This window comes from Sander lucioperca, chromosome 17, assembly GCF_008315115.2.
Source record: "Sander lucioperca isolate FBNREF2018 chromosome 17, SLUC_FBN_1.2, whole genome shotgun sequence".
NCBI classification, from domain to species: domain Eukaryota; kingdom Metazoa; phylum Chordata; class Actinopteri; order Perciformes; family Percidae; genus Sander; species Sander lucioperca.
In genome coordinates, this window is record NC_050189.1 from 17,329,628 (window position 1) to 17,357,491 (window position 27,864).

The 27,864-nt window shown below is 40.5% G+C and overlaps 3 protein-coding genes across 4 annotated transcripts in view; 2 read left to right on the forward strand and 1 right to left on the reverse strand.

Moving 5' to 3' along the window:
* The window catches only part of LOC116059871 (CD226 antigen-like), a 12,973-nt gene extending 9,634 nt beyond the window's left edge, over positions 1-3,339 (forward strand). Inside the window, exon 3 of the mRNA XM_031313134.2 lies at positions 2,935-3,339. Within this exon, the coding sequence (XP_031168994.1) occupies positions 2,935-3,275 (341 nt within the window). The 3' untranslated portion in view covers positions 3,276-3,339. The remainder of the gene's footprint in view (positions 1-2,934) is intronic.
* The window catches only part of LOC116041340 (hepatitis A virus cellular receptor 2-like), a 180,113-nt gene extending 172,211 nt beyond the window's left edge, over positions 1-7,902 (forward strand). Inside the window, exons 3-4 of one of the 2 annotated variants that reach the window (XM_035993976.1) lie at positions 4,203-4,210; positions 7,552-7,902. In XM_035993976.1, coding sequence (XP_035849869.1) covers positions 4,203-4,210; positions 7,552-7,734 — 191 coding nt within the window. In that variant the 3' untranslated portion in view covers positions 7,735-7,902. Of the gene's footprint in view, positions 1-4,202; positions 4,211-7,498 lie in introns of both variants that reach the window. The other variant, XM_035993975.1, reaches the window with a different exon arrangement.
* LOC116059873 (butyrophilin-like protein 1) overlaps positions 1-27,864 on the reverse strand; it is a 267,674-nt gene that overhangs the window by 105,542 nt on the left and 134,268 nt on the right. The gene's annotated exons all lie outside the window — the stretch shown is intronic.

Below are 27,864 nucleotides of genomic sequence, written 5' to 3' on the forward strand. Positions count from 1 at the left end.
TCCTGGTGCTCTGGGCACTGACCACCGCCACTGCATCTGACGGTAAACTCTATCTCTGTCTGTATTTATTCATGAATGACTAGATGCAGTTTGTTAAAGAATATTTACCTAGTTATGAATTAGAGGGAGAATGTACAAATTCTAAGCTTGTCATCAAAACTCTGGGCAATGGAGACTCAACGTATTATTCAAAGGTCCACATCAGATGTAGGCCTATGGATCCATGGCGATAATAACAAAATAACATTTAAATAACTGTTTTTTACTTTTCAGCAACATACATTTAAGTTGATAGCCTACTTTGTTTTTCCTGGTCAACTTTTTGTACCGATACCGGTAGTAATTTTGGCTCTCACACGTCCACCACCAGCCTAAAATGTATCTAAAAAGTTACTATACTATTATAATTCAATACTCAAACTGCAGGGACAGCTTATGCTCTCTAACAAACATGGAAAAAACCCAAACCGTGAAAGGGAACGATGATAATCCATGTCAGAGTAGTTCAGGCTTTCCAAAAACGACAGCTTAAATAATTGATAAATAGATTTTATTGTAAATGTAGGCCTAGTGAAAAATGGTTTAAAAATAACACAAATTGTTTATAGCAGGTAAAAGAGGGGAAAACAGTCCATGTCCGTTAGTGTCCGTCTGCGGCTCGAGTACGTAGAAGTTTCTAGAGTCCCGGTAGTTTCTGTCCTGTTGTGTCAAAGACTCGACAGAAATCTCCTCCATTAAACTCGATTTTACTCCGTGGCGAACGCGAACACCGAAAAGCTTCCCACAGGTAGCCTACTTATAGAGAGGATCCGTTGCACACAATTGCAGTACAGTGGGACACGTCAGCACTTTGCATGTCCCGCCCTACTCTGCTTCTGGCTTACCTAACCTCACCCTATGTCCCTGCTCCTCATGTCTAAACCTGTTCAATCCAATCAAAGAAGGCGACGTGTACCAACCAGCTCCCCTCTGATGAGGAAGTAGTAATGGGCTTTAAAACACAGTGTGGGGGTGTGGTGTGAATGAGAAGGCAAGGCAAGTTTATTTGGACAGCACAACTCATACACAGGGCAAGTTAACGTGCTTTGCAGAGGCATAGAAACACATTGTAATCATAAACAATAAATGCAAATCCAGGAGACTAAAGGACAATTACAAGAAGAGAAAAATATAGTTCAATTAAACCATTATATATTAACAAACAGACATTAAACATATATTAGTCACTGTAGTTATTGATGTTCACCCTGCACTAAGTATCTAACAATCTTTCCAACCTTATCTCACTGTACTTTTACTTAACTCTTCTATTTCTTACCGTAGTGATGTTACTTAATGTTACTTTATACACTTATTGACTCGCTCTTTTCTTACTCTTATGTTTACCTTAGATATGACTGTGAGCATCTGCAACTAAACAATTTCCCTGAGGGGATCAATGAAGTATTCTAATTAAATCATTAAAATAAGCCAGCAAGAGTCCATTTAAGGACGAGAATTAATTAATTTATAAACACTAATGTTTTCAGGCCTGATTTAAATGAGCAGACAGTTAGAGTTGTTCAGGGAGTTTGTTCCACAGTCCAGCTCTAATCTCCATCTTTATCATGTTTCTGGGTTTCTGAGACTTTGAGCTGACTTCATCTCATTTCTCCTTGATGATGTAGAAGGATTGTTGTATTTTCATTTGTGCTGCGCGATGTAAGGAAAATATGCGATAACGATATAACTCGCGATAAATAAACAGATGTTAAAGTGTTTTCAGGTCTGCTGCTCTCACTATTCTGACTAACTGCTTGTTGAGTTTAAAACAAATGAAAGGAAATCATTTCCAACTTTCTTTTATTGAACAAATTGAACATTGAATTGCATATAAAAGGCAGCTCTAAAAAAAGTGACAGTTCCATTTTAACGTGCAGTTTTCTGCTGATATTTTACTTCAACTAACATAAAAAAATCTCTGAGTGATGTTTACTGCGTCGGTTGATATTGCGATGACGATGGAACAACGATATAGTGTGCAGCCCTAGTTTTCACGGTGATATTTGGATCAAGATATACAGACTCTGGGATCATTCAGGGACATTGTTGTGAGTTTTCTTAAGAGACTCAGTCTTTTAGCTGGAAGAGTGGTGTCATGTTGGCCAAATAGACTCTAGTCTCATCCTCTTCTAAATGAGATCAATTAGGTCAGCTGCAGAGTAGACGCTTGGAGGTAGACAGTTAGAAGCCAGGGATGTCCCATCACCACCATCATAAATACCAGTAATCCTTTGTCAATATTTTTGGGTAGACTTTGCAGCTCTAAGCTCCAAGATGTCAGCTTTTTTTGGGAAGCATCTGACTCCCACTGACAGAGTTTCTGTAAGAACTGTCTGCTTTCTGCTTCTTCTTGTTCAGACACAAAGACTGTCACAGCAAAGCCTGGAGAGGACGTCCTTCTTCACTGTCAGGATCCCAGAGATGCTGACATCAGACTGATAGTGTGGAGCAGAACTGACCTGGAGTCAGACAAATATGTCTTCTTCCACCGAGAAAACCGTCTAAATGAGAAGTACCAGCTCCCCTCATATCGTGGTCGAGTGAACCTGAGTGATCCAGAGATGAAGGATGGAGACGTTTCTGTTGTTCTGAAGAACGTCAGCGTCAACAACACCGGAACATACCAGTGTCAAGTTGGAATCAGTGGGGGAGAAGAACCTAAACTCTACAGCACCATCCAGCTAAATGTTGAAGGTGAGTTTGTAGAGATGAGTCTCTGAGTTTATGCGACATTTGTGTTCTCTGAATATGTTTCTGACAAGACTTTGTAGAGAACAGCTGCTGTGAGTCAGCAGATAATGTCTGACGTGAGACTGAAGAGGAAACAGATTCTGTTGTGTTCTTCAGTCTTCTCCTGACAGCTGATTCCTCTCAACTCTTTCTGCTCTGCAGGTCACACAGCTGGAGACAAAGGAGACAAGGATGGAGGAGACAAGGATGGAGGAGACATCAACAGACATTATGGACTGATAGCAGCTGTGCTATTTGTTGTTGTCATAACTGTTTTAGTTTTAATCCTCTGGGTAAATAAAAGACCTAAGAATAATAATTCTGCTGATGAAGAAGCTGACCCACAGCAGGACACACGCATCAACTTCCTGGACCAAAGAACTATAAATAATAATTTTACTGACGATGAAACTGACCCACAGCGGGAAACCTCCATTTACATCTTGGACCAAAGATCTATGAACCATAACTCAGAGCAGCCTGCTGCTGATGAGGCAGGTTAACAAGATTAGCTGAAACATTATAACATGTACATTTCATAAGATATATATATATATATATATATATATATATATATATATATACATAGAGAGAGAGAGAGAGAGAAATATTATAGTCCAACCAGACCTTTTTACCCATTGGAATACTTTTAAAGGAGCAATACATCCAGTAAGCCAGTTTTCCATGTCAGCTGTGGACATGTATATAAACTGGGCGATACAGCTTTAACAAGCTGCACACGCCACCACAGACGACAGACTGGTTCTGGTGATCGCACCTGTCCACCGGACCGCCGACCACTGGCGGAGCAGTGCACATAAACCACCAGAGTAGCAGGGCTACATTCCCAATCCCATTGCTGAAGAAATTGAACCTTTATTTTGAAATCTCAGAATTCATTGAGGTCTTACTCATTTATAATGATGATCTCAGTTGTTCTCAAATTTGTACAAAATGTAAATATGTATATCTAAATAAAGTTCTTACCTTGTTAACATGTGTACATGGTGTTTTATAAGACATATCATGAGTGAAATAAGTAGTCAGCACTATGGCTAAGAATGTATTACTCCCAGATTCTAACCCCATACTTATTTGTTTGGGTGGTGAGTTGAAATATCAGCCATCTTTCTGCAGAATCACAGACTCCACCTTTAAAATAGCAACATTACCTCTATACAAAACCACCGCTTTACTGGGAAGAGTCCTGAGGTTTACCTACTGTGAGTAAAAGTACACAGTTATTTACAGTGAAATGTACCACAAAGGTCAAAGCTGTCATCCAAAATGGCCGCATTCAGGTAGATTTATACACTTCACATTTTCTTTGTTGGCAGTGATTCTTATATATATATATATAAACAACCCACCCAGATAAATCACTGCTTAATCTGCTGATAATCCTGCTTAGGTACAGTAAAAGAGTAAATGTTCTGAGGTCATTTGACACCAGGTGTTTATCAGAAACCTGAGCTGTTTATAGCTGGGAACAAAAGCTGCTCCACCAGAGACCACAGAGCAGGATTCACATCTGCCCGTAAACTGTTGAGAAGTGATAAGCTGCTAATTAAAATATGTGAGAGCACTGAGCTCTAAACTCCTCCTCCCTCACTGATAAACACTGCATGTCTTGTCCCTGGGACTCAATGATAATACTGTTTTGAACACATATTTTTTTTTATTTAAGTTTTTATTTGAAAATATGACAAACAACAGCTGATATGGGACAGCTTACAGAAGACAAATAAGACGAGAAGGTCAGATGGTGAAATAACATTTAGGTCAAAGCAAAAGTTATCCTGGTCACAAGGAATGTGAAAAATGAAAAATGTACAAGCTGAGCAGACAAAAAGTACAGTAGTATTAGTTGAATAAAACAATCAAACTAAATATATTTTAATAAATATGGCATAAAAAATCCGGTTACAATCTCATAATCAGGCTACTAGAAGTCAGGTGGACCATAAAGTAATCCCAAATCCCCAGTGTCCCAGGCTCCTAGCCAGCATAACCTCATATGATGCTGTCTAATTCATGGGGAGTTTCCACTCCATTGTTGGGCTTATGGGTGATTTCCAGTGTCTCAATATAATTCTGGCAGCAGAGGCTATCCCAACCTGTTTTGAACACGTTTTGAGTCAAAGTATTTCAGATTGAACTGAGAGCTAATGAGGAGATTCAACATTGACAGACTGGTTGCTTTAATGCAGGATTTACGATGCACTCAAACTGTTTGTGGCTCACTGAGAATCAGGATTCCATAGAAAGACTGTGACTCTCACACAGAACACTTTACAGGAGTACATTTGGTTCCTCTTCCTTGGTTCGGTTTCCCAGGATGGTGAAGGAATGTCCCGCCCCACTCGGTCTCTTGATTGGCTAGTACTCGTTCCCTTCGTCGGTAGGATTGGTTAGATTTAGGCATGAGGAGTGAGATAGGTTATGGTTAGGGTAAACATACCAGGATAAGCCAATCAGAGGCAGAGTAAGGTGGGACATATCTTCACCATCCTTGGAAACACAAACTCTTACAGGAAGACTCAGGAATCAGACACAAAGATGAACACAGAGAGATCTACATACACATTTAAGTATTAGGAACCAAATATAGCTGCATATATATAAAATATATGAATATTAACAATGACCAACAAAGATATATATATATATATATATACAGGATAAAGTCTGGGTGGGGAAAGTGAAAGAACAGCGCTTGTCCCTCCCTCATTACCACCACTGAGGTGCCCTTGAGCAAGGCATTTAACCCAAACCGCTCCAGTGGAGCTGCTCAATGGCCAGCAGATCAGACTGTGGTAGTACCGGGCAGCTTCCCGGTATGAATGTGTAACTGTGTGAATGTGATCAGAAAGAAATGATGATAATCCATGTCAGAGTAGTTCAGGCTTTCCAACGATGACAAGCTCAAATCATTGAAAAATAGATTTTATTGTAAATGTAGGCCTAGTTGAAAATGGTTTAAAAAACACACAAATCGTTTTTACAATTAAGTTAAAGCAGAGCTCAGATAAGTTAAGTCCAGGAACTAAATAAGAACACAAGCAGGTAAAAGAGGGGAAAACAGCTACTCCGTGTCCGTTAGTGTCCGTCAGCGGCTCGGCCCTCGTCTGTTCCTGCTACCGATGACGGTGTGGTGTCCAAGACTCAACAGAAAACTCGTCCATGAGACTTGATTTAGGAACACCGAAAAGCTTCCCAGGGACTCTTCTCATAGTCATGATCCGTTGCACACATGTGCAGTACAGTTGGACACGTATGTCAGCACTTTGCATGTCCCGCCCTACTCTGCTTCTGGCTTACCTAACCTCACCCTATGTTCCCTCCTCCTCATGTCTAAACCTCGATTTACTCTGCAGCCCTAGTTTTCACGGTGATATTTGGATCAAGATATACAGACTCTGGGATCATTCAGGGATATTGTTGTGAGTTTTCTTAAGAGACTCAGTCTTTTAGCTGGACGAGTGGTGTCATGTTGGCCAAATAGACTCTAGTCTCACCCTCTTCTAAATGAGATCAATTAGGTCAGCTGCAGAGTAGACGCTTGGAGGTAGACAGTTAGAGGACAGGGATGTCCCATCGCCACCATCATAAATACCAGTAATCCTTTGTCAATATTTTTGGGTAGACTTTGCAGCTCTAAGCTCCAAGATGTCAGCTGTCTTTGGACTCACACTGACATAGTTTCTCTAAGAACTTTCTGCTTTTCTGTTTCTTCTTGTTCAGACACAAAGCGTGTCACATCAGAGCCTGGAGAGGACGTCCCTCTTCAGTGCTGCTGCAAAATAGTCGTGCAATAGAAAACTCAGATTGGACAGATAGTCTAACTAGCTGTCTGGATTTACCCTGCAGAGATCTGAGGAGCAGTTAACCATAGTCCTCATAAATCCATCAAATTTAAAATTCCAACACAAAGAAAGCGGAATGAAAACGGAAAATTCATGCATCTGGCGGAACTTCCTGCGGGATCGGAACAATCCCAGAAGTGAAACGTCGAGGACATAGACTAGACACAGTGTGACTATTTAATGCTTTTTGATAAATAGGGCACAATGTTGCTTTGAATTAAGTCTTGCCTTCAATAGAAATTGTGAAAAGTGACGACATTTTACAACTCAATTAGTTTTGAAACTATTGATTTTGTGAAATTAGTTTTCCTACAGTGTCCTGGCTGTTGAAGTCTTTTGAAATAACATGAAGATGTATTATTATTGTTTTTCAGGCCTGACTGTGGTAACAGTCCATCCTGGAGATAATGCCACTCTGCCATGTCAGGCTGCTGATTCCTCCATCAGAGCTGTAGAGTGGACCAGACCTGACCTGGAGCCAAAGTATGTCCTCTATTGCAGCGATGGACACTTGGATCCAACCTACCAGCATCCATCCTTTAAGGACAGGGTGGACCTGGTGGACAGAGAGATGAAGGACGGAGACGTGTCTTTAATTCTGAAGAATGTGAGCAGACACGACGCTGGAACATACGAGTGTCGAGTTAAACCAGATAGTTCAAGACGTAAAAAGAGAGCCTTCATCGACTCTGAGCCAATCAGAATCATCTTTCTGCAGGTAACAGAGCCAGGTGAGGTAGTCTCTCTCAGTGAGTTTTTCTGAGTATCAGGTTGTAGCTGCAGTTTCTAACATCAGAGAGGATGAAGACTGCTCCACTATCACACATTTACTGACTCATATGTTGTTTTTTTATCTTCAGATCCAAACAGTGGAAACTCCATGAATGAAAACTCAATGAATGATGTCCCTGAGGATGGAAACTCCTCTCCTGGAGGCCGATACCTTGGACTGGCAGCAGGTGTTCTAGTTGGACTGCTTCTTGTAGCTGCTGCAGTAGTTGGTGTCCTGATGTATAAAAGACATAAGGACAAGAGATCAGGACAACCTGCTGCTGCTGCTGATGATGATGAAGCATTGGGCGATAAGCTAGTCTGACAACTCACGGAGCTCTTTACAACAGACAGTATATTAGCCTGTATTTTTACAGACTTTTCTAATAGTGGATGATTTATACTGGCTATTAAAAGATCTCTTTTTAATGCACTTAAGGCAGTATGTGATGGAGGACCGAATCCACAGCTGTCCTTCCACGCAAAAAAAATTTATTTTAAAGTCTATCTGTGTATTACGTTGTTTATCGATGTCATGATTTTCCCTCTATAAGATCAAGAGATGCCCGATCAACTTTTCACGAATTAGGGTTAATGAATTAATGAATGTGTGTGTGTGTGTCTGTGTGTCAGAGTTTGTACAAATATTTTTAAATATTTAAATTTTGAATGTAATGTAAAAGGATTTAGCTTTTGTGAAGGATGTTACATAGAAGCCATATGTCAAACTATTTTCTAAGGTCCATTCACACAATATTATTGTTGGTATTATATATGTTTTATTAAAATGTAGGCTACATTTCGGACATGGGAACACACACATACAGGGAGTCAGTTTTTACAGAGATGATACACCGTCAAGTTTAAGATTCAGCCAGAATCTTCGGTCTGAACTGACTGAAAAAAAAAACGAACAAGACGTCGAAAAAAGTGACAATGTCAAAAAAAGTTTTTAAAAAGTGACAATAATGTCCAAAAAAGTTTAAAAAAAGTGACAATAATGTCCAAAAAAGTTTAAAAAAAGTGACAATAATGTCCAAAAAAGTTTAAAAAAAGTGACAATAATGTCCAAAAAAGTTTAAAAAAAGTGACAATAATGTCCAAAAAAGTTTTAAAAAAGTGACAATATTATCCAGAAAGAAAAGACTCAAGCAAAGTACAAGTATCTCAACAATTGGACTTAAAGTACAGTACTGGAGTAAATGTACTTAGTTACATTGCACCACTAAACATCCAGCATCAAGTCAAAACCCCCTGAATTAAAACACTGTCAAATTTATTTTTCTGTGAATCAGAGAGATTATTAATAAATGTGCAATTTGTGCAATAATGCATTAGTTACATGTGCAATATCTGTCTAATGTGTTCCAGCCACTTGTTCACTGCTGCTACCATTCACGCTGTACTTTATCTAAGATTTTATTGTGTATTAATTTAGTGTAATCTGGGCTGCAGTTGTTCATCTGAGAACTGAAGACAGGTTGATGATGGAACATCCAGAGAGAGGAGAGAAGAGCTGCTCTCTGACTGCGTCCTGTCTGCTCAGTGAGCAGCAGGTGGAGCTCAAACACCACCACTCAACATCCACCTTCACCTCCTGCTTCTGGGCCTCTTTCAGACTTAAAGGTCCTCTTTACTTTGACTCAGCTCAATCAGAGACATTATAGAGTTGATCTATCCACTAATAAATCTCATCCACACTGACATTAACCCTTGTGTTGTCTTACCGCTGATTATTGTCCCCCTGGGTCAAAAATGAACACTTTTTTAACGTATTTAGTCACTTTTTTCGAAGTTTTTTGGGGCTTTTTTTTCACTAACACTAATACAGTATATACACCACTAACACCAAGTTATTGCCACTAGTTTTACACTTATTTTTGGAATTCACAATCAATATTTTTATGGTATTTTTCATAATACTTATGAATTATGAATTATTTTTAGTAGTTAACATCAGAGGAACATATGTATTTGTTATGGATAATCACAGACTGTCAAAGTTTAGTCACTGTTTTGAAACTTTTTCTTTTACTCAAATGCTTCAAAATTGAATTAAACACCAACAATTTAACTATACAATAATTATTTTTACTTGCGAAGAACGTTGTATGGAAATAGCCATGATATTTTTGGGCAAGTTGGTTGAAAGAAACCCATATTTCTTCTGCTACCGTTCACACTCTACTTTATTTATGTCGGTAGAGGCTTAAAATCCTTCCAGAGCCACTTAACAAGATAGCTGTATGATTTCAACGCACACAAAAAAGTCCGAAACCAAAATCTATTTTTAAGTCCATTTATTTCCATTTCAGGTACAGGGATGAAAATAACTGTGTCAGTGCCAGTGGTTGATCTGGTATAGCTACCCCCACAATAAGAAACACAAATAATCGGGGGAGTAAACAACCAAAATATGTATCCAATTAATGATACCACTCTTAATGTAGGTAGGCAGTCTCATACTAATAGAGCAAAGGCTCATACTGAATATCCATATTTATTCTGTTTTTCCTTATATCTATATTATTCTTACTATATGGACCAGAATGGACATATCAAAGTGGGAGGTCTGGGTGTCCTCCCCCAGGGAAATTTTGAGCATCAAAGACTTCATTTCCTGCATTCTGATACACTTTAATGCACCAATTTACGGTGGAAATGCCTTTATTTATCCTACAGAGTAAGGAGGAACATGTCTTCACCATCCTAGGAAACACAAACTCTTACAGGAAGACAGAATCAGACATAAAGCTGAACACAGAGAGATCTACATACACATTTAACTATCCTGAAGCAAATATAGCTGCATATATAATAAATATGTAATATAACAATGACCAACAAAGATACATGTATATATATGACACATACAGAGGGCCTGTAAGTCAAAGTGTTTCTGTAACTTAATAAGAGAACAACAGTGTGACGGTGCAGAGAGGAAAGAGTTAATAAAGCTGACTGAGGTCAGTCAGTGCTCTGTGTGTGTGTTTGTCTGATCAGCAAAGATGGCTGCTGCTTCCTCTTTCCTGCTTTACCTCCTTCAAACTGCAGAATGACTTTGATTACAGAAATGTGGGTTTCTTTCAACCAAATTGTCAAAGAAAGTAACGTGGATGTTCCTTACAACGCTCTTCACGAGTAAAATAAATGATCGGTTCACTACTTTGATTGAATTTGGGTGTTTTATTCAATTTTAATAGCATTTGAAAAAATAATTGATTAAATAACGTTGAAAAAGCTTGAAAACGAACACAACCGTCCAAAAAAAGTGTAGAAAAAATCGACAACAACATCGGGGAAAGTAACAAAAGCGTCGCAAAAACACCAAACATTGAAAAAAAAGGTTTCAATATTAAATTTTGCAATGGCAAAACAAAACGTTGCATGGTCGACGGGAAGACAGGGTTAAAGCAACCAGACTGTCTGTTTGAATGTTAGATCTGAGTTCAAGCTGAAAAACATTATCTCAATTTATGAAATTCCAAACACTCAGTCCTGTAATCATGTTAGATGGAGAGGACCTGCAGTGATTATCAGTGAGGGAGGAGGAGATTATCATGCTGCTGCTGCTGCTGCTTATCAGAGACAGGCCTGGTTTGACTGCTGATGCCTAAGGTCAGAGTAAACAGTCAAATGGCATCCAACCCCAAAACCTGTTAGTCAGGTTTTTATCATGAAAGATTATTATGGCCGTTTGCCTGGAACAAAGCTCAAGTGTGTTGGTCCTTTTGTTCCTAGGCATAAACAGCTCAGGTTTCTGGTAGACACCGTCAAATGATCTCACGACTTTTACTCTTTATGAAGTTATTTACACCGACCAATAAATACATACATAAACACTCAAAAAGATCTCTAAATGACATCAACTCCTGAGAATAAAAAAGTTGGGTTCTTTTACCGAGCACAACACATCACCATATCACGCTGAACGGATCTACATCCCTCTTTTTATATAGTTCAAATCCATCCTTATCCATCCTTGTTCTGACGCTTCCACCATCCTATTAAACAGTCATTTTACGTCAATCTTCCTCTTCCATGCACTGCCATCTTTGGTCAGCCGAGATAAAGTTAATTTGTGTTTTGCAAACTTTTTACATTCTAAAACCTAGAACATTTGCTTTGAGAAAAACCTCCCCTACCTTACAGAGAGAGAGAGAGAGAGAGAGAGAGAGAGAGAGAGAGAGAGAGAGAGAGACGAGAGAGAGGGAGGGAGGGAGAAAAAGAAAATCTAATAATAATAACTGAATGAAGGTACGTTACGCTTCCTAACAACCTGAATGCGGCCATTTTGGATGACAGTGTTTACCTATGTGGTACTTTTTACTGTAAATAACTGTGTACTTTTACTTACAGTAGGTAAACCTCAGGACTCTTCCCAGTAAAGCGGTGGTTTTATGTAGAGGTAATGTTGCTATTTTAAAGGTGGAGTCTGTGATTCTGCAGAAAGATGGCTGATATTTCAACTCACCACCCAAACAAATAAGTATGGGGTTAGAATCTGGGAGTAATACATTCTTAGCCACAGCACTGACTGCTTATTTCACTCATGATATGTCTTATAAAACACCATGTACACATGTTAATAAGATAAAAAACTTTATTTAAATATATTTACATTTTGTACAAATTTGAGAACAACTGAGATCCTCACATCAATTACTCATCGCTGACATTTCAAATCATGTTACCTCAGTGGGCAATTGTTTTCATTTATACAATGTTACACTCAAGGGTTGGATTTAACGCCTATAGGGTCCATAAGCATCACTGGCAAAAACAAGAGCCAATCATATAGCGTTGAGTCACAACAACGGCTCTAGTTATAACTAAGCACTTGTACGTCTGGGAAATTCACATCTAGCAGCAATGTTTAACAAGATTCCACCCTGTAAAGTGACATAGAGATGATGTAGTGATATTTTCAAGTCATGGCTCTGGCTGTCAAGCTGATTTGAGTCTCGTTGACCAATCGGTCAGTAAAATTTACAGTTCTTTGGTCCAGGAGTGTGTCCTGCTTTGGGCCAGCTTCTTCATCAGCAGAATTATTATTCTTAGGTCTTTTACGTAACTGGACGAACAAAACTATCATCACAACAACAACAACAACAACAGCAACAAGCAGCAGAACTGCTATCAGTCCATAATGTCTGTTGATGTCTCCTCCATCCTTGTCTCCTCCATCCTTGTCTCCTCCGTCCTTGTCTCCTTCGTCTCCAGCTGTGTGACCTGCAGAGCAGAAAGAGTTGAGAGGAAACAGCTGTCAGGAGAAGACTGAAGAACACAACAGAATCTGTTTCCTCTTCAGTCTGATGTCAGACATTATCTGCTGACTCACAGCAGCTGTTCTCTACAAAGTCTCGTCAGAAACATAATCAGAGAACACAAATGATGCATAAACTCATAGACTCATCTCTACAAACTCACCTTCAACCTTCAGCTGGGTGGTGCCGTAGTGTTTAGGTCCGTCTCCCCCCTTGATTATAACTCGACACTGGTATGTTCCGGTGTCGCTGACGCTGACGTTCTTCAGAACAACAGAAACGTCTCCATCCTTCATCTCCGGATCACTCAGGCTCACTCGACCACGATATGAGGGGAGCTGGTAGAACCCATTTAGGCTGTTTTCTCGGAGGAAGAAGACATATTGGTCTGACTCCAGGTCAGTTCTGCTCCACACTATCCCTTCGATGACAGCATCTCTGGGAGCCTGACAGTGAAGAAGGACGTCCTCTCCAGGCTTTGCTGTGATGTCTGAACAAGAAGAAACAGAAAGCAGACAGTTCTTACAGAGACTCTTGAGTGTGTGAGTTGTCCAGATGTAAACATGAAACCCTGAGTCAACCAGTTATCCTGTGAGTCATACAGATACCATACCTTCTGGCTGCCTTCCTCTAAAAACTCTGTGAGCCCCAAAGGTCTGTTCAATATCTGTTTATTTATCGTGCGTTATATCGTTATCGCATATGTTCCTTACATCGTGCAGCACTAATGAAAATACAACAATCCTTCGACATCATCAAGGAAAATAAGATAGTCAGCTCAAAGTCTCAGAAACCCCAAAATGTAATAAAGATGGAGATTAGAGCTGGACTGTGGCACAAGGTGCCTGAACGCCTCAAACTGTCCTCTTATTTAAATCAGGCCTGAAAACATTAGTGTTTATAAATGAATTAATTCTCCTCCTTAAATGGACTCTCACGCGTTTAGTTGCAGATGCTCACAGTCATATTTAAGGTAAACATAAGAGTAAGAAAAGAGTGAGTCAATAAGTGTATAAAATAACATTAAGTAACATCACTACGGTAAGAAATAGACGAGTTAAGTAGAAGGTTGGAAAGATTGCTAGATACTTGTGCAGTGTGAACATCAATAACTACAGTGATGAATATATATTGAATATCTATGTTTGTTATTATATTGGTTTACTTTGAACTATATTTTGTCTTGTTATTATTGTCTTTTGAATGTACTTTTATTGTTTATGATTACAATGTGTTTCTATGCCTCTGAAAGCACGTTAACTTGCCCTGTGTAAGAGTTGTGCTGTCCAAACTTGCCTTGCCTTCCCATTCGCACCACACCCCCGACCCTGTTTGTAAAGCCCATTACTACTTCCTCATGAGAGGTGAGCTGGCTGGTACACGTCGCCTTCTTTGATTGGATTGAACAGGTTTAGACATGAAGAGCAGGGACATAGGGTGAGGTTAGGTAAGCCAATCAGAAGCAGAGTAGGGCAGGGCATGCAACGTGGTGATGTGTCCAACTCTACTGCTCATGTGTGCAACGCCTCCTCAGTATGAGTAGAAAGTCCCTGGGAAGCTTTGTCGGCTGATACCAGCGATGAAATTTAGAAAGTCGCTGATACCTACGGGAAGGTTGTCTCTTGTCGCTGATACCAACGGGAAACTTTGTCGCTGATACCAACGATGAAACAAAAGCCGTGGAAGTGGACGAGTTTTCAGTGGAGTCGCAGAACAACACCGGGGCTCCAGCCGGACCGGCGTCCGTCAACGGCAGCAGGAACGATCGAGGGCCGAGACACTAACGGACACGGAGTATCTGTTTTTCCTCTTTTACCTGTTGATGTGTTCTTATTTACTTCCTGGACTTAACTTATCTGAGCTCTGCTTGATTTTAATTGTAAAAACGATTTGTGCGTGTTTTTTAAACCATTTTTTACTAGGCCTACATTTACAGTAAAAACCTATTTTTGAATAATTTAAGCTTGTCGTCTTTTGAAAACTCTGATCCATTGATCAGAGTTTTGATGATGAGCTGAGAATTTATACATTCTCCCTCTAATTCATGACTAGGTAAATGTTCTTTAGAGAAGAGAGAGATAGAGAGAGAGAGAGAGAGAGAGAGAGAGAGAAAGCACGTTAACTTGCCCTGTGTATGAGTTGTGCCTGTTTGTAAAGCCCATTACTACTTCCTCATGAGAGGTGAGCTGGCTGGTACACGTCGCCTTCTTTGATTGGATTGAACAGGTTTAGACATGAGGAGCAGGGACATAGGGTGAGGTTAGGTAAGCCAATCAGAAGCAGAGTAGGGCAGGGCATGCAACGTGGTGATGTGTCCAACTCTACTGCTCATGTGTGCAACGCCTCCTCGGTATGAGTAGAAAGTCCCTGGGAAGCTTTGTCGGCTGATACCAGCGATGAAATTTAGAAAGTCGCTGATACCAACGGGAAGGTTGTCTCTTGTCGCTGATACCAACGGGCAGCTTTGCCGCTGATACCAACGGGAAGCTTTGTCGCTGATACCAGCGATGAAATTTAGAAAGTCGCTGATACCAATGGGCAGCTTTGCCGCTGATACCAACGGGCAGCTTTGCCGCTGATACCAACGGGAAGCTTTGCCGCTGATACCAACGATGAAACAAAAGCCGTGGAAGTGGACGAGTTTTCAGTGGAGTCGCAGAACAACACCGGGGCTCCAGCCGGACCGGCGTCCGTCAATGGCAGCAGGAACGAATGAGGGCGAGGGCGAGGGCGAGGGCGAGAGCGAGAGAGAGAGAGAGGGACAGATAGCGTGTCAGCTTACCGTCAGATGCTGTGGCGATGATCAGTGCGCAGAGCAGCCGGAATAACACAACTTCTCCTGCTGATGTCATGGCGAGAATGAACAGGGAGGCCAAAAGGCAGCCTTTTTTAGTGAACAATTTTCGATCTACGAAATATGTCCCTGGTTCCAAACAGCGGCGGTGAGACTTGCCTGGCTGGTAAGATTGTCGAACTCGGTCTGCTGATGCCGTGGCGAGAATGAACAGGGAGGCCAGAAGGCAGCCTTTTTTAGTGAACAATTCTCGATCAAAGAAATATGTCCCTGGTGTCCATGAGACTCACCTGGCTGGTAAGATTGTCGAACTCGGTCTTGTCTCGGTGTTCTTTACCGACATCCTTCATTTCAGCGTGACTCACAGTACAGACAAGCCGTCCACCGGCCTCTTGTAGCGACAGAGTGAGGGATATCTCCGTGTCTCGGCGACGGTGGGATTCTACCAGCGGGTAGATCCACGATCCTGGCTCTCGTCTCGGTCTTTTTCACCGACATCCTTCATTCTGCCGTGAGCACAGCTGCTTGAGGTGTCCCTTAACAATCCCGCGTTTAGTTTTTACATGTTTAGTTACATGAATTCATCTCTTTTTTTCAGGATTGATTTAGTGATTCATTGTGTCTTTTTTTCCAACGTTTGCTGTCTTAGCAAAGGTTTTGTAGCTTAAAATCCAGTCGCTTTTTTGACATTTTGGTACATTATTGTCGCTTATTTAAATGTTTTTGCACATTATTGTTACTTTTTTAAATGTTTTTGCACATTATTGTTACTTTTTTAAATGTTTTTGGACATTATTGTCACTTTTTTTTAAAATGTTTTTGCACATTATTGTTACTTTTTTAAATGTTTTTGCACATTATTGTCACTTTTTTTAAAATGTTTTTGCACATTATTGTCACTTTTTTTAAATGTTTTTGGACATTATTGTCACTTTTTTTTTTAAATGTTTTTGCACATTATTGTTACTTTTTTAAATGTTTTTGCACATTATTGTCACTTTTTTAAATGTTTTTGGACATTATTGTCACTTTTTTTAAAATGTTTTTGCACATTATTGTTACTTTTTTAAATGTTTTTGCACATTATTGTCACTTTTTTAATTGTTTTTGCACATTATTGTCACTTTTTTAAATGCTTTTGCACATTATTGTCACTTTTTTAAATGTTTTTGCACATTATTGTCACTTTTTTAAATGCTTTTGGACATCATTGTCACTTTTTTAATTGTTTTTGCACAGACATATTATGAGTGACATAATGGTTAAGAGACAGAGTTGTCAGTGATTTATATATATATATATATATATATGCTCAGAATGGGCCTTTTGGGGCATATCAAAGTGTGGGGTCTGGGTGTCCTCCCCCAGGGTTATTTTGAGCGTCAATTACTAATATCTTGCATTCTGATACAATTTTATGAACCAATTTACGGTGGGAATACCTTTATTTAGCCTATGAGAAGATCACACAGATCACATTCAAAATATATCAAAAATATAGTGGAATATAAAGCAGTAAGGGGGCTTTCACATCAGGGCCCTAAGTCTCTCTGCATGTTCTGCAGTGTTAGTTTACTTTGCTGTCACATTACTCGACCCCGTATTTGTGAATACAAATATCTGAAATGAAAGTTCAGTCACAAAACTATGTTGTTGCGTATAATTGGACATTTTTAAGTGGGGATATGGAAATCCTGGAGCTTTCTTAGTGGGTATACTGCGTATACCTGCGTATCACGTAGACTGTCACTCAATACTCACTGTCAAAAGTTCAGTGTATTGCTTCAGGGCGTCTCTGGCTGTGAGCCCAGTTACACAACACTGAACAAAGACACAAACCGAGCAGCGTTAGTTATTAATCTAACTGGAATAATTTAAAGAAAACTAAACTAATAGGGGGTTTTAGTTCAGGGCCTTTCACTCAAAGTTAGTTTGCAGTTTGAGGAAAAAACTAAAGAATATAAAGAAAAAGCAGAAAGAGTTCAGTTACATGTTTGTGGATCATTGTTACTTTTATATATGCAGCTAATTTTGGTTCATACGAGCTAAATGTTCATGTCGATCTCTCTGTGTTCAGCTTTGTCTGTAAACTGACTAAAATATTCCCCAATGGTTTTCCTCTCTGTGACAATGTCAGTTCTTAGGAGACACTGTTAAGGTGCAACAAATAAAAAACTTAAGTAAAATTAAAGTAAGATTAGGTTAAAACGATGATGCTGTTAAAATGGATTGTACAAATGCTATTGGACATTAATAAAGTGCAGTGTGAACATAAGTAACAGCAGTGAAGAAATGTCAGACTACAAGAATGTCAGATGTTGCACATAAAGAATATTTTCATTATAGAGATGTGATTATAAAGATTTGATATGAAATATGTGTTGGGCGTCGTGTGTAACACTCAGTAGTGCAGTTTTTATGTATGTATGTATTTATGAATGTATTTATTGGCCTGTTGTTTGAAGATAGATGTCATTGTGATAATAACATTGTTAAAAGAAAAGGAGAAATGAATAAATGAAAATCTCTTCCTCCCAATGAGCTGCATTGTCATCAGCTGTTTTTTATTTATTTATTTATTTGTTTGTTTATTTAAATGGGACAATACACATCAATTGAAATTTTTTTGTTTACACTCAAAATGTTAGTTAGCAAAAAAAGCTAATTTTCATCTGTAGTCCCTTGGCAGGTCAACACATCATCATATTACATGAATAAAAAAGAATGCAAGAAAGATAGAGAGCAAATTAAGAAAGAAGAAGAAGAGAAAAGAGAGAGAAATATAAAAAGTAAGTACAATACAAAGAAGGGCAGTACCTAGGATGAGGTATGATGGCATTTTTGATTGTCTTTAATCCATCTCTTGAGTGTGATTTTAAATGATAGATAGCTGGTGCGTTCTCTGAGTTCAATAGGAAGGCAGTTCCAATAATTTGAGGCCCGTACTGAGAAGACTGTTTGGCCAAACTTACTACGTCTATACTGTACAGTCTCCGCTGGTGGCTGCCTATAGTTGCCCTAGTTGTCCTGCCACTGCTGTTCTTCTGATGTATAAATCCACCCAGTGGTGGAGGTGCAAGCCCATGTCATATTTTGAAAATGAGGCAGGCATCTAGATAATGTAAAAATAAAACTGTCAAAATTAAATAAGTTGTATTTAGTAGTGATATGGCAGTGGTGATAGCTGATCTAGTGTTTTTAAAGTCTGCTTATAAAGGGTTTCTATCGGTTTGAGAGCTGTCATGTTTGCTTGGGACCAGCTTGTGAAACAGTATGATATTTATTTATTTATTTATTTATTTATTATTTCAGGACAATGCACATTTGATGAACATGTACAGAAGTACACGTAAAAGTGCCAGATTGTAGCCCAAGGGCTAATTTCCATCTGTAGTCCATTCATCAGGTAGATATTACAAGAAAAAGGACAAAAGATGCACAGCAGCAACATTTGCTATATCAAACTAAGTAAAGTAGTAGCTCCAAGCCAGATCCAAGACCAAACATACACAGCAATAACATTTGTTATATAAAACAGGGAGAAATAAAATGATAGAAAAATAAACAAGACAGTTCATTAGTGTTAAAAATGGAGACACAATTCATTAATACGCTCTACTGGGCTAATACGGTACAGCATGCAGTCAGAGGTGATTGCACGTTTGGTTAGCTCTGAGCCACACCTTTACCTGGCTCTTAAAGGTGGCCAGAGTGGGACATTCCCAAATGTGGGAAACGTTAACGGCATGCATAAAGCTGTCCTTTACGATGCACTCAAACTGTTTGTCAGATAAAAATGAACTCTTTTCACATCTTGATGATGAATATAAAGTTCCATGTTTCTGTCTGTCCACTGGGCCTGTTGTACCTCTTAGTGTTGGAGCTGATTATTCTGCAGACTTCATGGAAGTGAAAAGGCTTTCCAAGCTGCCTCCTGCTGGCTGTCTGACCGCATGATTGGCATCTTTATTTATTACAGTTTTGAAAACGTGTGTAAGCAGTTGGAAAAAAACTGTAATCCTCCTGTACTGTCTCCTTTTTTCAAAAAACTCTACACACAATTCCCAAAACTGCACACACCAAATGCAAAATGTCTCACATCTCCTTCACAATGAAACACTGCATTCAAAATACCATAAACACATCTCAGAATAAAGTATTCACATCAAATGGCAAACATTTTTTCATAATAGTACATTTTTGGATATACCATGTACACACTGTTGTTCTAAATCTAAAGCTCTTTTGTCTTTCATAGGCCTGTATCTACATTTACAATGTTCTAGAGAGACAGTAATCTGCTGAGAGGGGTTGAAAAGTGCAACGTAAACAATGTAATGTTACAGTAAAACAGAAAATAATTATTGGGCTAAACATTCTGTCTGTAAGAGTAGCACAGTGTTGTATACAGTAGCATGAAAAAAGAAAACAAAAGTACAAACATATTTAAACCAAAGGTATCAGAATAAAGAATGTGTGTGTATGTGTGTGTGTGTGTGTGTGTGTGTGTGTGTGTGTGTGGGGAGGGATTGTATGCACTTTCTGCAAAACAAAGTCTGATGCTGAAATAGTGAAATAGTCCACGCCACTGTAAAGCTACTCAAGATGGGCTTCTCTCATTTGTCAATCCGTGGTTGATCACATGATGAATAAGTATGGCCCTGATCTCATCAGAGAAGGCTCTCCTCCTCCTCTTCCTCCTCCTCCTCCTCCTCGTGGTCGTCCCCTGCCTCTCCCTCCTCCTCCCCTAGCTCTCTGTCTATATTGTTGGCATCCGTTGTTCAAAACAGGTACAGTTTTTCTGAATTGCTAAAACACAATTACTGAAGATTGCTCCATTTTCTGAAAACATTATACAGAAAACCTCATCTTCAAGAACTATTTACAACACCTTTCGCCTCAAAACAGTTTGACCTGTGTTCAAAATCAAACACTGCTCTCAGATCATAAACAAAGTGATCAAAATGATATACACTATAACGCAGTCAGTAAACAATACACCAAGAAATAGAAAACACAGTGTTCAAAACATGTAGTTCTCAGAGAGAAGTACATTTTTAATCTCAAAACAAAGTTCATATTTTTCCGTCATTGTCTTTTGATGAACAAAAACATGTTCTATCATAGTAGCTAAAAATTGATCAGAAATGACTACTCTGCTTTGCTCTTTGCAATTTTTTTTGTTCTTCCTCCTCATTGTACCCCTATTTTTACAGTACTGTAGCCTGCCTCTTGTGTGCCGTATCCAGCCCTGACACCTCAGGGCTGGATACGGTAAGTGGAAACAGGAGGCCTGAACGAGTTCGCCGACAACCGGATGCCAGGACTCACAGAGTGACTGCAAGTCTCTCTTGTAAACTTACTGGTTAAGATGAGTTCTTTTATGGCGAATGAAAGGCTTGATCCCACCAAGTAGGCCATCCAATCAAATTGAAGCATTGATGTCAACGCTGCTGCCAGTTCTGCCGTTGTTTACCTTTTTCTTCTTCTTCTAGTCCGTAGAAAGAGCAATGTCAGTAGCCTTTGCTCATTAGCGCCACCGCTGTTCAGGAGAAGACTGTGACTAGTGTCGCGAGCACCAGCGCAGGTATAAATAGTCACAGCGATCCCATGACGTCACATTTGCACGCGCCAGTTGGGCTGCGTCTAGTATATAAGATCCATTAGTCATGACAGTTACGGAAACATGGGGGGAGGAGCGAGCTTGCTCTATTTTGTTTGGAATTTACTTGGAACGTCAACAGAAGTGACGTCATGCAGGAACTCCTAGTGCACCTTTAATATGTATGCATGTGTCTGTGTGTGTGTGTGTGTATATGTGTGTGCATCATTACCCTAACCTCAACCCGTGTTAAAAAGGCAACATCCATCTGAACCCTCCTGTTAGCCTTAACAGATACATTTGAGGGTACCAGGAGGGTTAATTAGCTCGTGACCCACCCACCCAGCACGCTAGGTGATGCAAATCAAACACACCTGCTGCCATGTTACTTCACCTACAGGTGCATGCTGTTTGTGGCTAACATGCTAAATGCTAACATGCTGATGGATGATCCTGCACTTCACGTTCAGACAGGTGAGTTCAACAACACGCTCTCTGTGATGGATGGGACTGTTCAGAGGAAGGTTGATAGGAAACGTAAAGTGTGTGTGTGTGTGTGTGTGTGTGTGTGTTGTTGCCATGCAGCTTAATAATGTTAATAATAATGTTTGTTGCACCCTCCGCGGTGTCCGTGTGTTGTCGGTCATTTTAGTGTAACTGTCTGAGTTTTGTCTCTGTTCTGTTTTCTGCTGCAGAGTGTTTCTGAAATGTATTAACTGTTGGTTTGGACACTCTGTGGTGAGATGTCATGTATGTTGACATGTTAATGTACTATATTTTGTCGCATAAACATAGTAAAGTTACTGTAATATAGTGACAATTGAATGAACAAAAATACATGAATTAAACTTCAAGGATCAAAGACCAACACAAACTCTCAGCTGTTCCCTGCTGAACTGAGCATGTGTAAAGAAAGAGAAGGTGCTGTGCTGCCACCTGCTGGCTGTCTGACTGAACTGATATGATGCTTTCATCCAAAGAGATTTTTACAATGAGCGTCTCATTCACCCTCTCAGCAGTGATAGGGAGCTGACGTTAAAGACACTGACTGAACTGAAAACACACAGGCCTGTATTAGTTTTGAAGACGAGACCCCAAAACAATTCAACTAAACCCATTTCTAACCTTTGTCCTGAGGATAGTTCAAAATGTCCTCCCATTCAAAATGTTGTTTTCCAAAATAACAACTACATCCCATATCTAAACACTGAGATCACCAGAAACCAAGTTTGAATCCTGAAATACTTGACATTGTTGGGACTCGACTCACGTTTGGGTTTGAGTCCCCACAATGTGACTGCGTGACATTTACAATCAGAAATGTGAGAAATTTAAGGACACAAGCTGAGTGAAGTTTCAAAACTCAGTTTGACTGTGGTCAATTGTTTTCTGCAGAAGTACTGAGTTTCGAGGCCCAGTATGATTGTGGTGACCTAGTTTTCTGTAGACACACGCGACAAAGACCGGCAGAGACACACGCGACAAAGACCGGCAGAGGATGTCTGACTCTGTGAGCCACAACTAAACCACAACAAACAGCAGTACTTTCTATCTGACTGGAAACACACAGACAGCATCACAACATCAATCTGACTCCAGAACAGCAGAGACTACAGGAAAAACTATGGAAAAAAAACTTTATTGAAAATATTCAGGATTACAGAGATAGCTGTGGCTGGCAGTAAAGGAGCAATTCAAACTTAAAGCAATGATTTAATATTGAATGTTAAAATCATAATAATATCAACTTCCTGATGATGTAACGTGTGTGATCCTGTTGAAGATCCTGACTTAAGGTCAAACTAGAACATGTGGAGGTCCACAGGGAATCGTTCTGGGTCCTCCAATGTTTCTGATCTACATTGGACTCGAAACATTTGAGCTTCTTTACAGATCAGTTCAGAAGTGATGCTCTGTGGTGACGGTGGTGATGATGTCATCATCCAATCCCTCCTCAGCCTTGGTGGGCGGGGCCGTCACCGTGGAGACGGACAGGTCATTTCCTGCAGTCAGAGCAAGTTAGAAAAATGAGTTGTCTCTAAATTCTGTTAGATACAACTGACAATCATGAACAACAGACAGGTAGTGCAATATTGATTGATTGATTGATTGATTGATTGATTGAAAAGTAGGTGAAAGATTCAGGGTGCAATGCATTCTTATGAAAGGGTTTGTATGATATGCTACGGAATTAGGAGACAGGTGGCTGGTCACATGAGGTTGAAGTTAAATGGTCTTTACAGTTAAAGTTAGCCGAGAAAAGGTGACTGTGAGCCGGGTACAGAGCACCGTTAGGGGATGGTCCTTTCAGAGGCCGTTACAGTTGACAACAAGTGAGCTTCTTGCTACAAAGACGTTTAAGGTTAGACACCAAAACGACAAGTTAAGATTAGAAAAAAGACTGTGCTTTGGATTAAAACACTGGTAAAAGTCTTAGTTAAGAACTTTGCTACCCAAAGCCCTGTGTTTTATGACCAACCCATTCATCCAGACCTCCTCCCGATAGAGACCTGAGTGCTCTTACACAGCAGCAGTTACTGTGGTGCATGCAGCTATAAATACGTGGAATACATACGGATTACATGCATCGATTAAATTAATGAAATGCTTTACTTTTCATAGCTATATGTACGAATGGTACCTGTGGCCCTGTCTCGATATAAAGACACCATTATGAAAGTGGAGATGAGGTACAGACAGAACACCACCAGGTGGACGACCACTCTGAATACAAGGTGGTGGATGTCTGAGGCCGGGGGCGGGTCTGAGGTTGTGTAAGGGGGCGGAGCAGTGGTTGAGGCGGGGATCAGCGGCGTCGGGCTTGGAGGCGGGCGCGTTGTCTTTGGTTTCCCTGTAGAGAGAATCAGCTGTCAGGTGACTATCTGGATGAATGAACTCCTGAAATCAAAGGTAACCTCCTCACCTGTGACAGAGACCCAGCTGGGTGGAGACTCTCCAACACTGCTGATGAGACACTTGTAGAGGCCTTCATCAGACCTGGAAACATGGTGGATGGTCATGTGACCTGCAGGCTCAGTCCTGATGAAGGAGCCATCTTTATAGAAACCAGCTGGGAGGTTGGAGGACGTCTTTGTTTTACAGTACAGAGTGAGGTCTTCTCCCTCCGTCACAGGGAGGACAGGACTCTGCAGGATCACTGGTCCACCTCAACACAGAGACAAACTACAGCATGTCATCCATTCACACACAGCTTCATCAATACTGACTCCACAGTCTGATCTTACCAGTGACAGTGATGTTGATGCTGTTACTGGTTGCTCCCTCTCTGGACTCACACCAGTAAACTCCACTGTCCCATGAAACCGTCAGACCGATGATACAGGATGAAACAGCAGGTCGTCCCCAGCCAGCTCCACACTGAGACATCTTTCGTCTGGTTGTGTTCCTCCTCAGAGTCCATCCAGCAGAGCTGTCCTCCTCCTCACAGCTCAGAGAGACAGATTTATCTTCAAACAGCTGAGAGCTGCTGGGACTCACAGTCAGAGAGGCTGGTGGGAGGAGGAAGTAAAACATTTTTGATTGAATTAAACTAAATAACCATTTCAAGTTTTGAAGTGGGGGGTCAACTTCTTCTCTGGATCGAGGCTTTGAAGACAGATGGTGTCATATTCTACAGAAGTCTACAGGATCTTAAACCTTGTTTGGCGAATTTGTGCATAGGGATATGGAATAAAATAGACTTGACTTGAGCCCTCTGCCCTTCCAGACTTCATGGTTACGTGTCTGTAAAGTCTGCAAGGAAGATGTTTCTTAAAACCAACTGGCTGCTTTTTTGCAAGAAGCTGCTCAATACATCTTAGACTATGAAAGTGTTAGACATAACACCCACACCTTAGTCTTTTGGTGTTCAGACTGTAAAGATGAACGCAAGTTACAAGTTGTGACAGAGCATGCTTTTTGATTTGCATGTTGGACTAAAACCAAACACGCTGGACCCGGATGGAGGAGTTGTGGCAGCAGGAGTCAGTCATGTTTCAGACTGTGATAGAAGGAGTGCACTAACCTGTGTTTGTTGTGCCGCTCAGCAGTGAGGTCAGAACTGAAGAGAAATGAAAGTCAGGGTTGGTTTGTGGTTTAACATGCAACTACACATCAGAGAAAAGCAACTATTTATCTTTACAAAATGCCAACATCCCATGAACAACGTAATCCCAGTTCATAGAAAATATTTTGTCATTTCCTACAAGTTCTTACAATGATCTACATGTAGAATACTTAGTGAGTATTAATTGTGTCAAAGAAGGCTCCTGCAGTAATCTTTCTGTTGTGTAAAACTTCTTTGTGTTAGTGGGGCATTATTTAGAGCTGAGGTTCACCAATGGCTTGTGACCTCATTGTCTACTTGCAACTGGCTGCATATGACTGTGGGTAATAACCAAAAAGTCTGATCTCCTATCCTGTTAATTGTCCCATGACCCCTCAGATTGATCTTGTGACCTCTTCAGGTGGGTCTTGACCCCAAGATTGGGACCCCCCTCATGTAGCACACCCATGCCCCCGCACTAGTATGTATCTGGATGTACAAAGTTCTGACTGCAGTGTTATGTACTTAATGGTCTGATGCACAGAGACATGCTGTTGTTTAAGTAACATGAGCTTTGAGCTAAAAAATGATCCAAAGAACCGTAAAGGAAGACGGTTTAATACCAAGTTACCTTTTGCAATCGGGACTACAAATTTAAAATTAGAACCAATTATACATTGATTTGGTTAATAACTTGACAGCACCGCCAGCCACATTGGCTAGTGGCCAAAATATTTAACTTCAGGCCCTGGTTGGATTAGAAGAGTCACAGTTTTAAGAGGTGGAGACTTTTAGTCTCGAGCATGTGTCAAACTCCAAAAACACTGGATACTATATTTCCCATAATGCATTTTACAACTGTTTTCATAATTGTGAATGAACACACGGGACATAGCTTTTAAAGGAATTAAATTTAAAAACATTGCTGCTAGTATCAGATCATCTTAAAGTAACATTCTCATTAATGCCATGTTGTGTTCAGGGAAGAATGTTCTGTGTTCAGAAACTGCAACACACAGGCATGAAAGTGATGTAAACGACAAACTGTACATTGAATAAGATAACAGTATCCTATATTGCTAAATTTCCGCCCAGACAGAAACCCACCCAGAGTTTACTCACAGAGCAGCCACAGTAGCGATGTTTCCTCCATCCTAACAGTTGGTGAAATGATGTTTACACTTTGTTCACTTCATAGTCGCATCAATTAAAACCCTCCTCTTTCCTCTGTGACTGGCAGCGGTTTATTTGGGAGGAAGTGAACGGGCGGGGCGTGATTTTTGTACCTGCGTCTCTGACAGCTCGAGTCTATTTAACCACTGGCATGTGGTCAGAAAGAGACATTGTACGGCTGCACGCTATCGGTCCGCAGAGCAAGGTGTGATGTTTCCACTGGCTTAAAAGCGTTGACTGAATCAGGATATGTCGACATCATGGACAGAGACATAAACAGCCCACAGCAGTTATCAGAGGTTCTGCTCTTTATTAAACTCTTTTTAACTGTGGTCGTATAGTGGAAATTGTTAATTTTAACAAAAGTATGACAATACAAGTCTTACAATACATTGTCTCTTTGGCACCGGAATGTAGAACGTTATACATTTTTCACATAATAAAAGTCAACATCAAATACAGTAACAGACTGAATCAGGATAGGCATGTCGCAATCCAGTCTCACGGCAGTTCGTGAAATGGTCACGTAATTTCTAATCTATTGATTTGTGCACACGGACACGTTTATCTCGTTTGGTCAGCACGTAACGGGAAGCATCTTTCGTGATCACAGCACGATTCTTTCTGTCAGTCGAGCGTGAAATGAGCATGATCACCGAAAATAATGAACACGATCACCGAAAATTCCGTGATGGGCCCACGGAGGTTGGATTTAGGATAAGAAGAACGGGGAAAGGAAACGTGACACGCGGGACACGATCCCCGGTCTCCTGGGTGAAAATCCTGTGTTGTTTGACCCATCCACCACCCCAACCAACCTCCCTACGCAGATTTTCGGCCTTTCGTACTACTCGCTACCGTAGTCGTGCTGTGATCACGAAAGATGCTTCCTATTGAAATACATTAGTTTACAAAAACATGCTGACCACCACGAAAAAAAACTAGATAAACGTGTCCGTGTACACAAATCAATAGATTAAATTACGTGACCATTTCACAAACTGCCGTGAGACTGGGTTGCACGTTGACATCACAGACAGAGACATGAACAGCCCTACACAACGCACAGTAAGTCAGAACGGAGGAATAGCACCCGAAGTTCGCTTACCAACCAGGCATAGGGGTGGAGGATGCCATTATCTATCTTTTACACAGATTACTGTCACACCTGGAGAACACTGGGAGCACTGTGAGGGTCATGTTTTTTGATTTCTCCAGTGCTTTCAATACAATTCAACCATCACTGCTCTGGGGGAAGCTATTGGGAGCTGGTGTTGACCCCCACTTGTCTGCATGGACCATCAGTTACCTCACTGACAGACCACGGTATGTGAGGCTCCAGGACTGTGTGTCTGATGTGGTGATGAGCAGCACAGGAGCACCACAGGGTACAGTGCTCACTCCCTTTCTCTTCACCCGGTGTACAGCGGACATCAGGCATAACAAGAGCAGCTGTCACATGCAGAAGTTCTCTGATGATACTGCCATTGTTGGGAGGGTATCCGAGGAGAATGATCAGGAATACCGGGAGGTCATCAACTGGTGTGAGTCAAACCACCTTCACATCAACACCA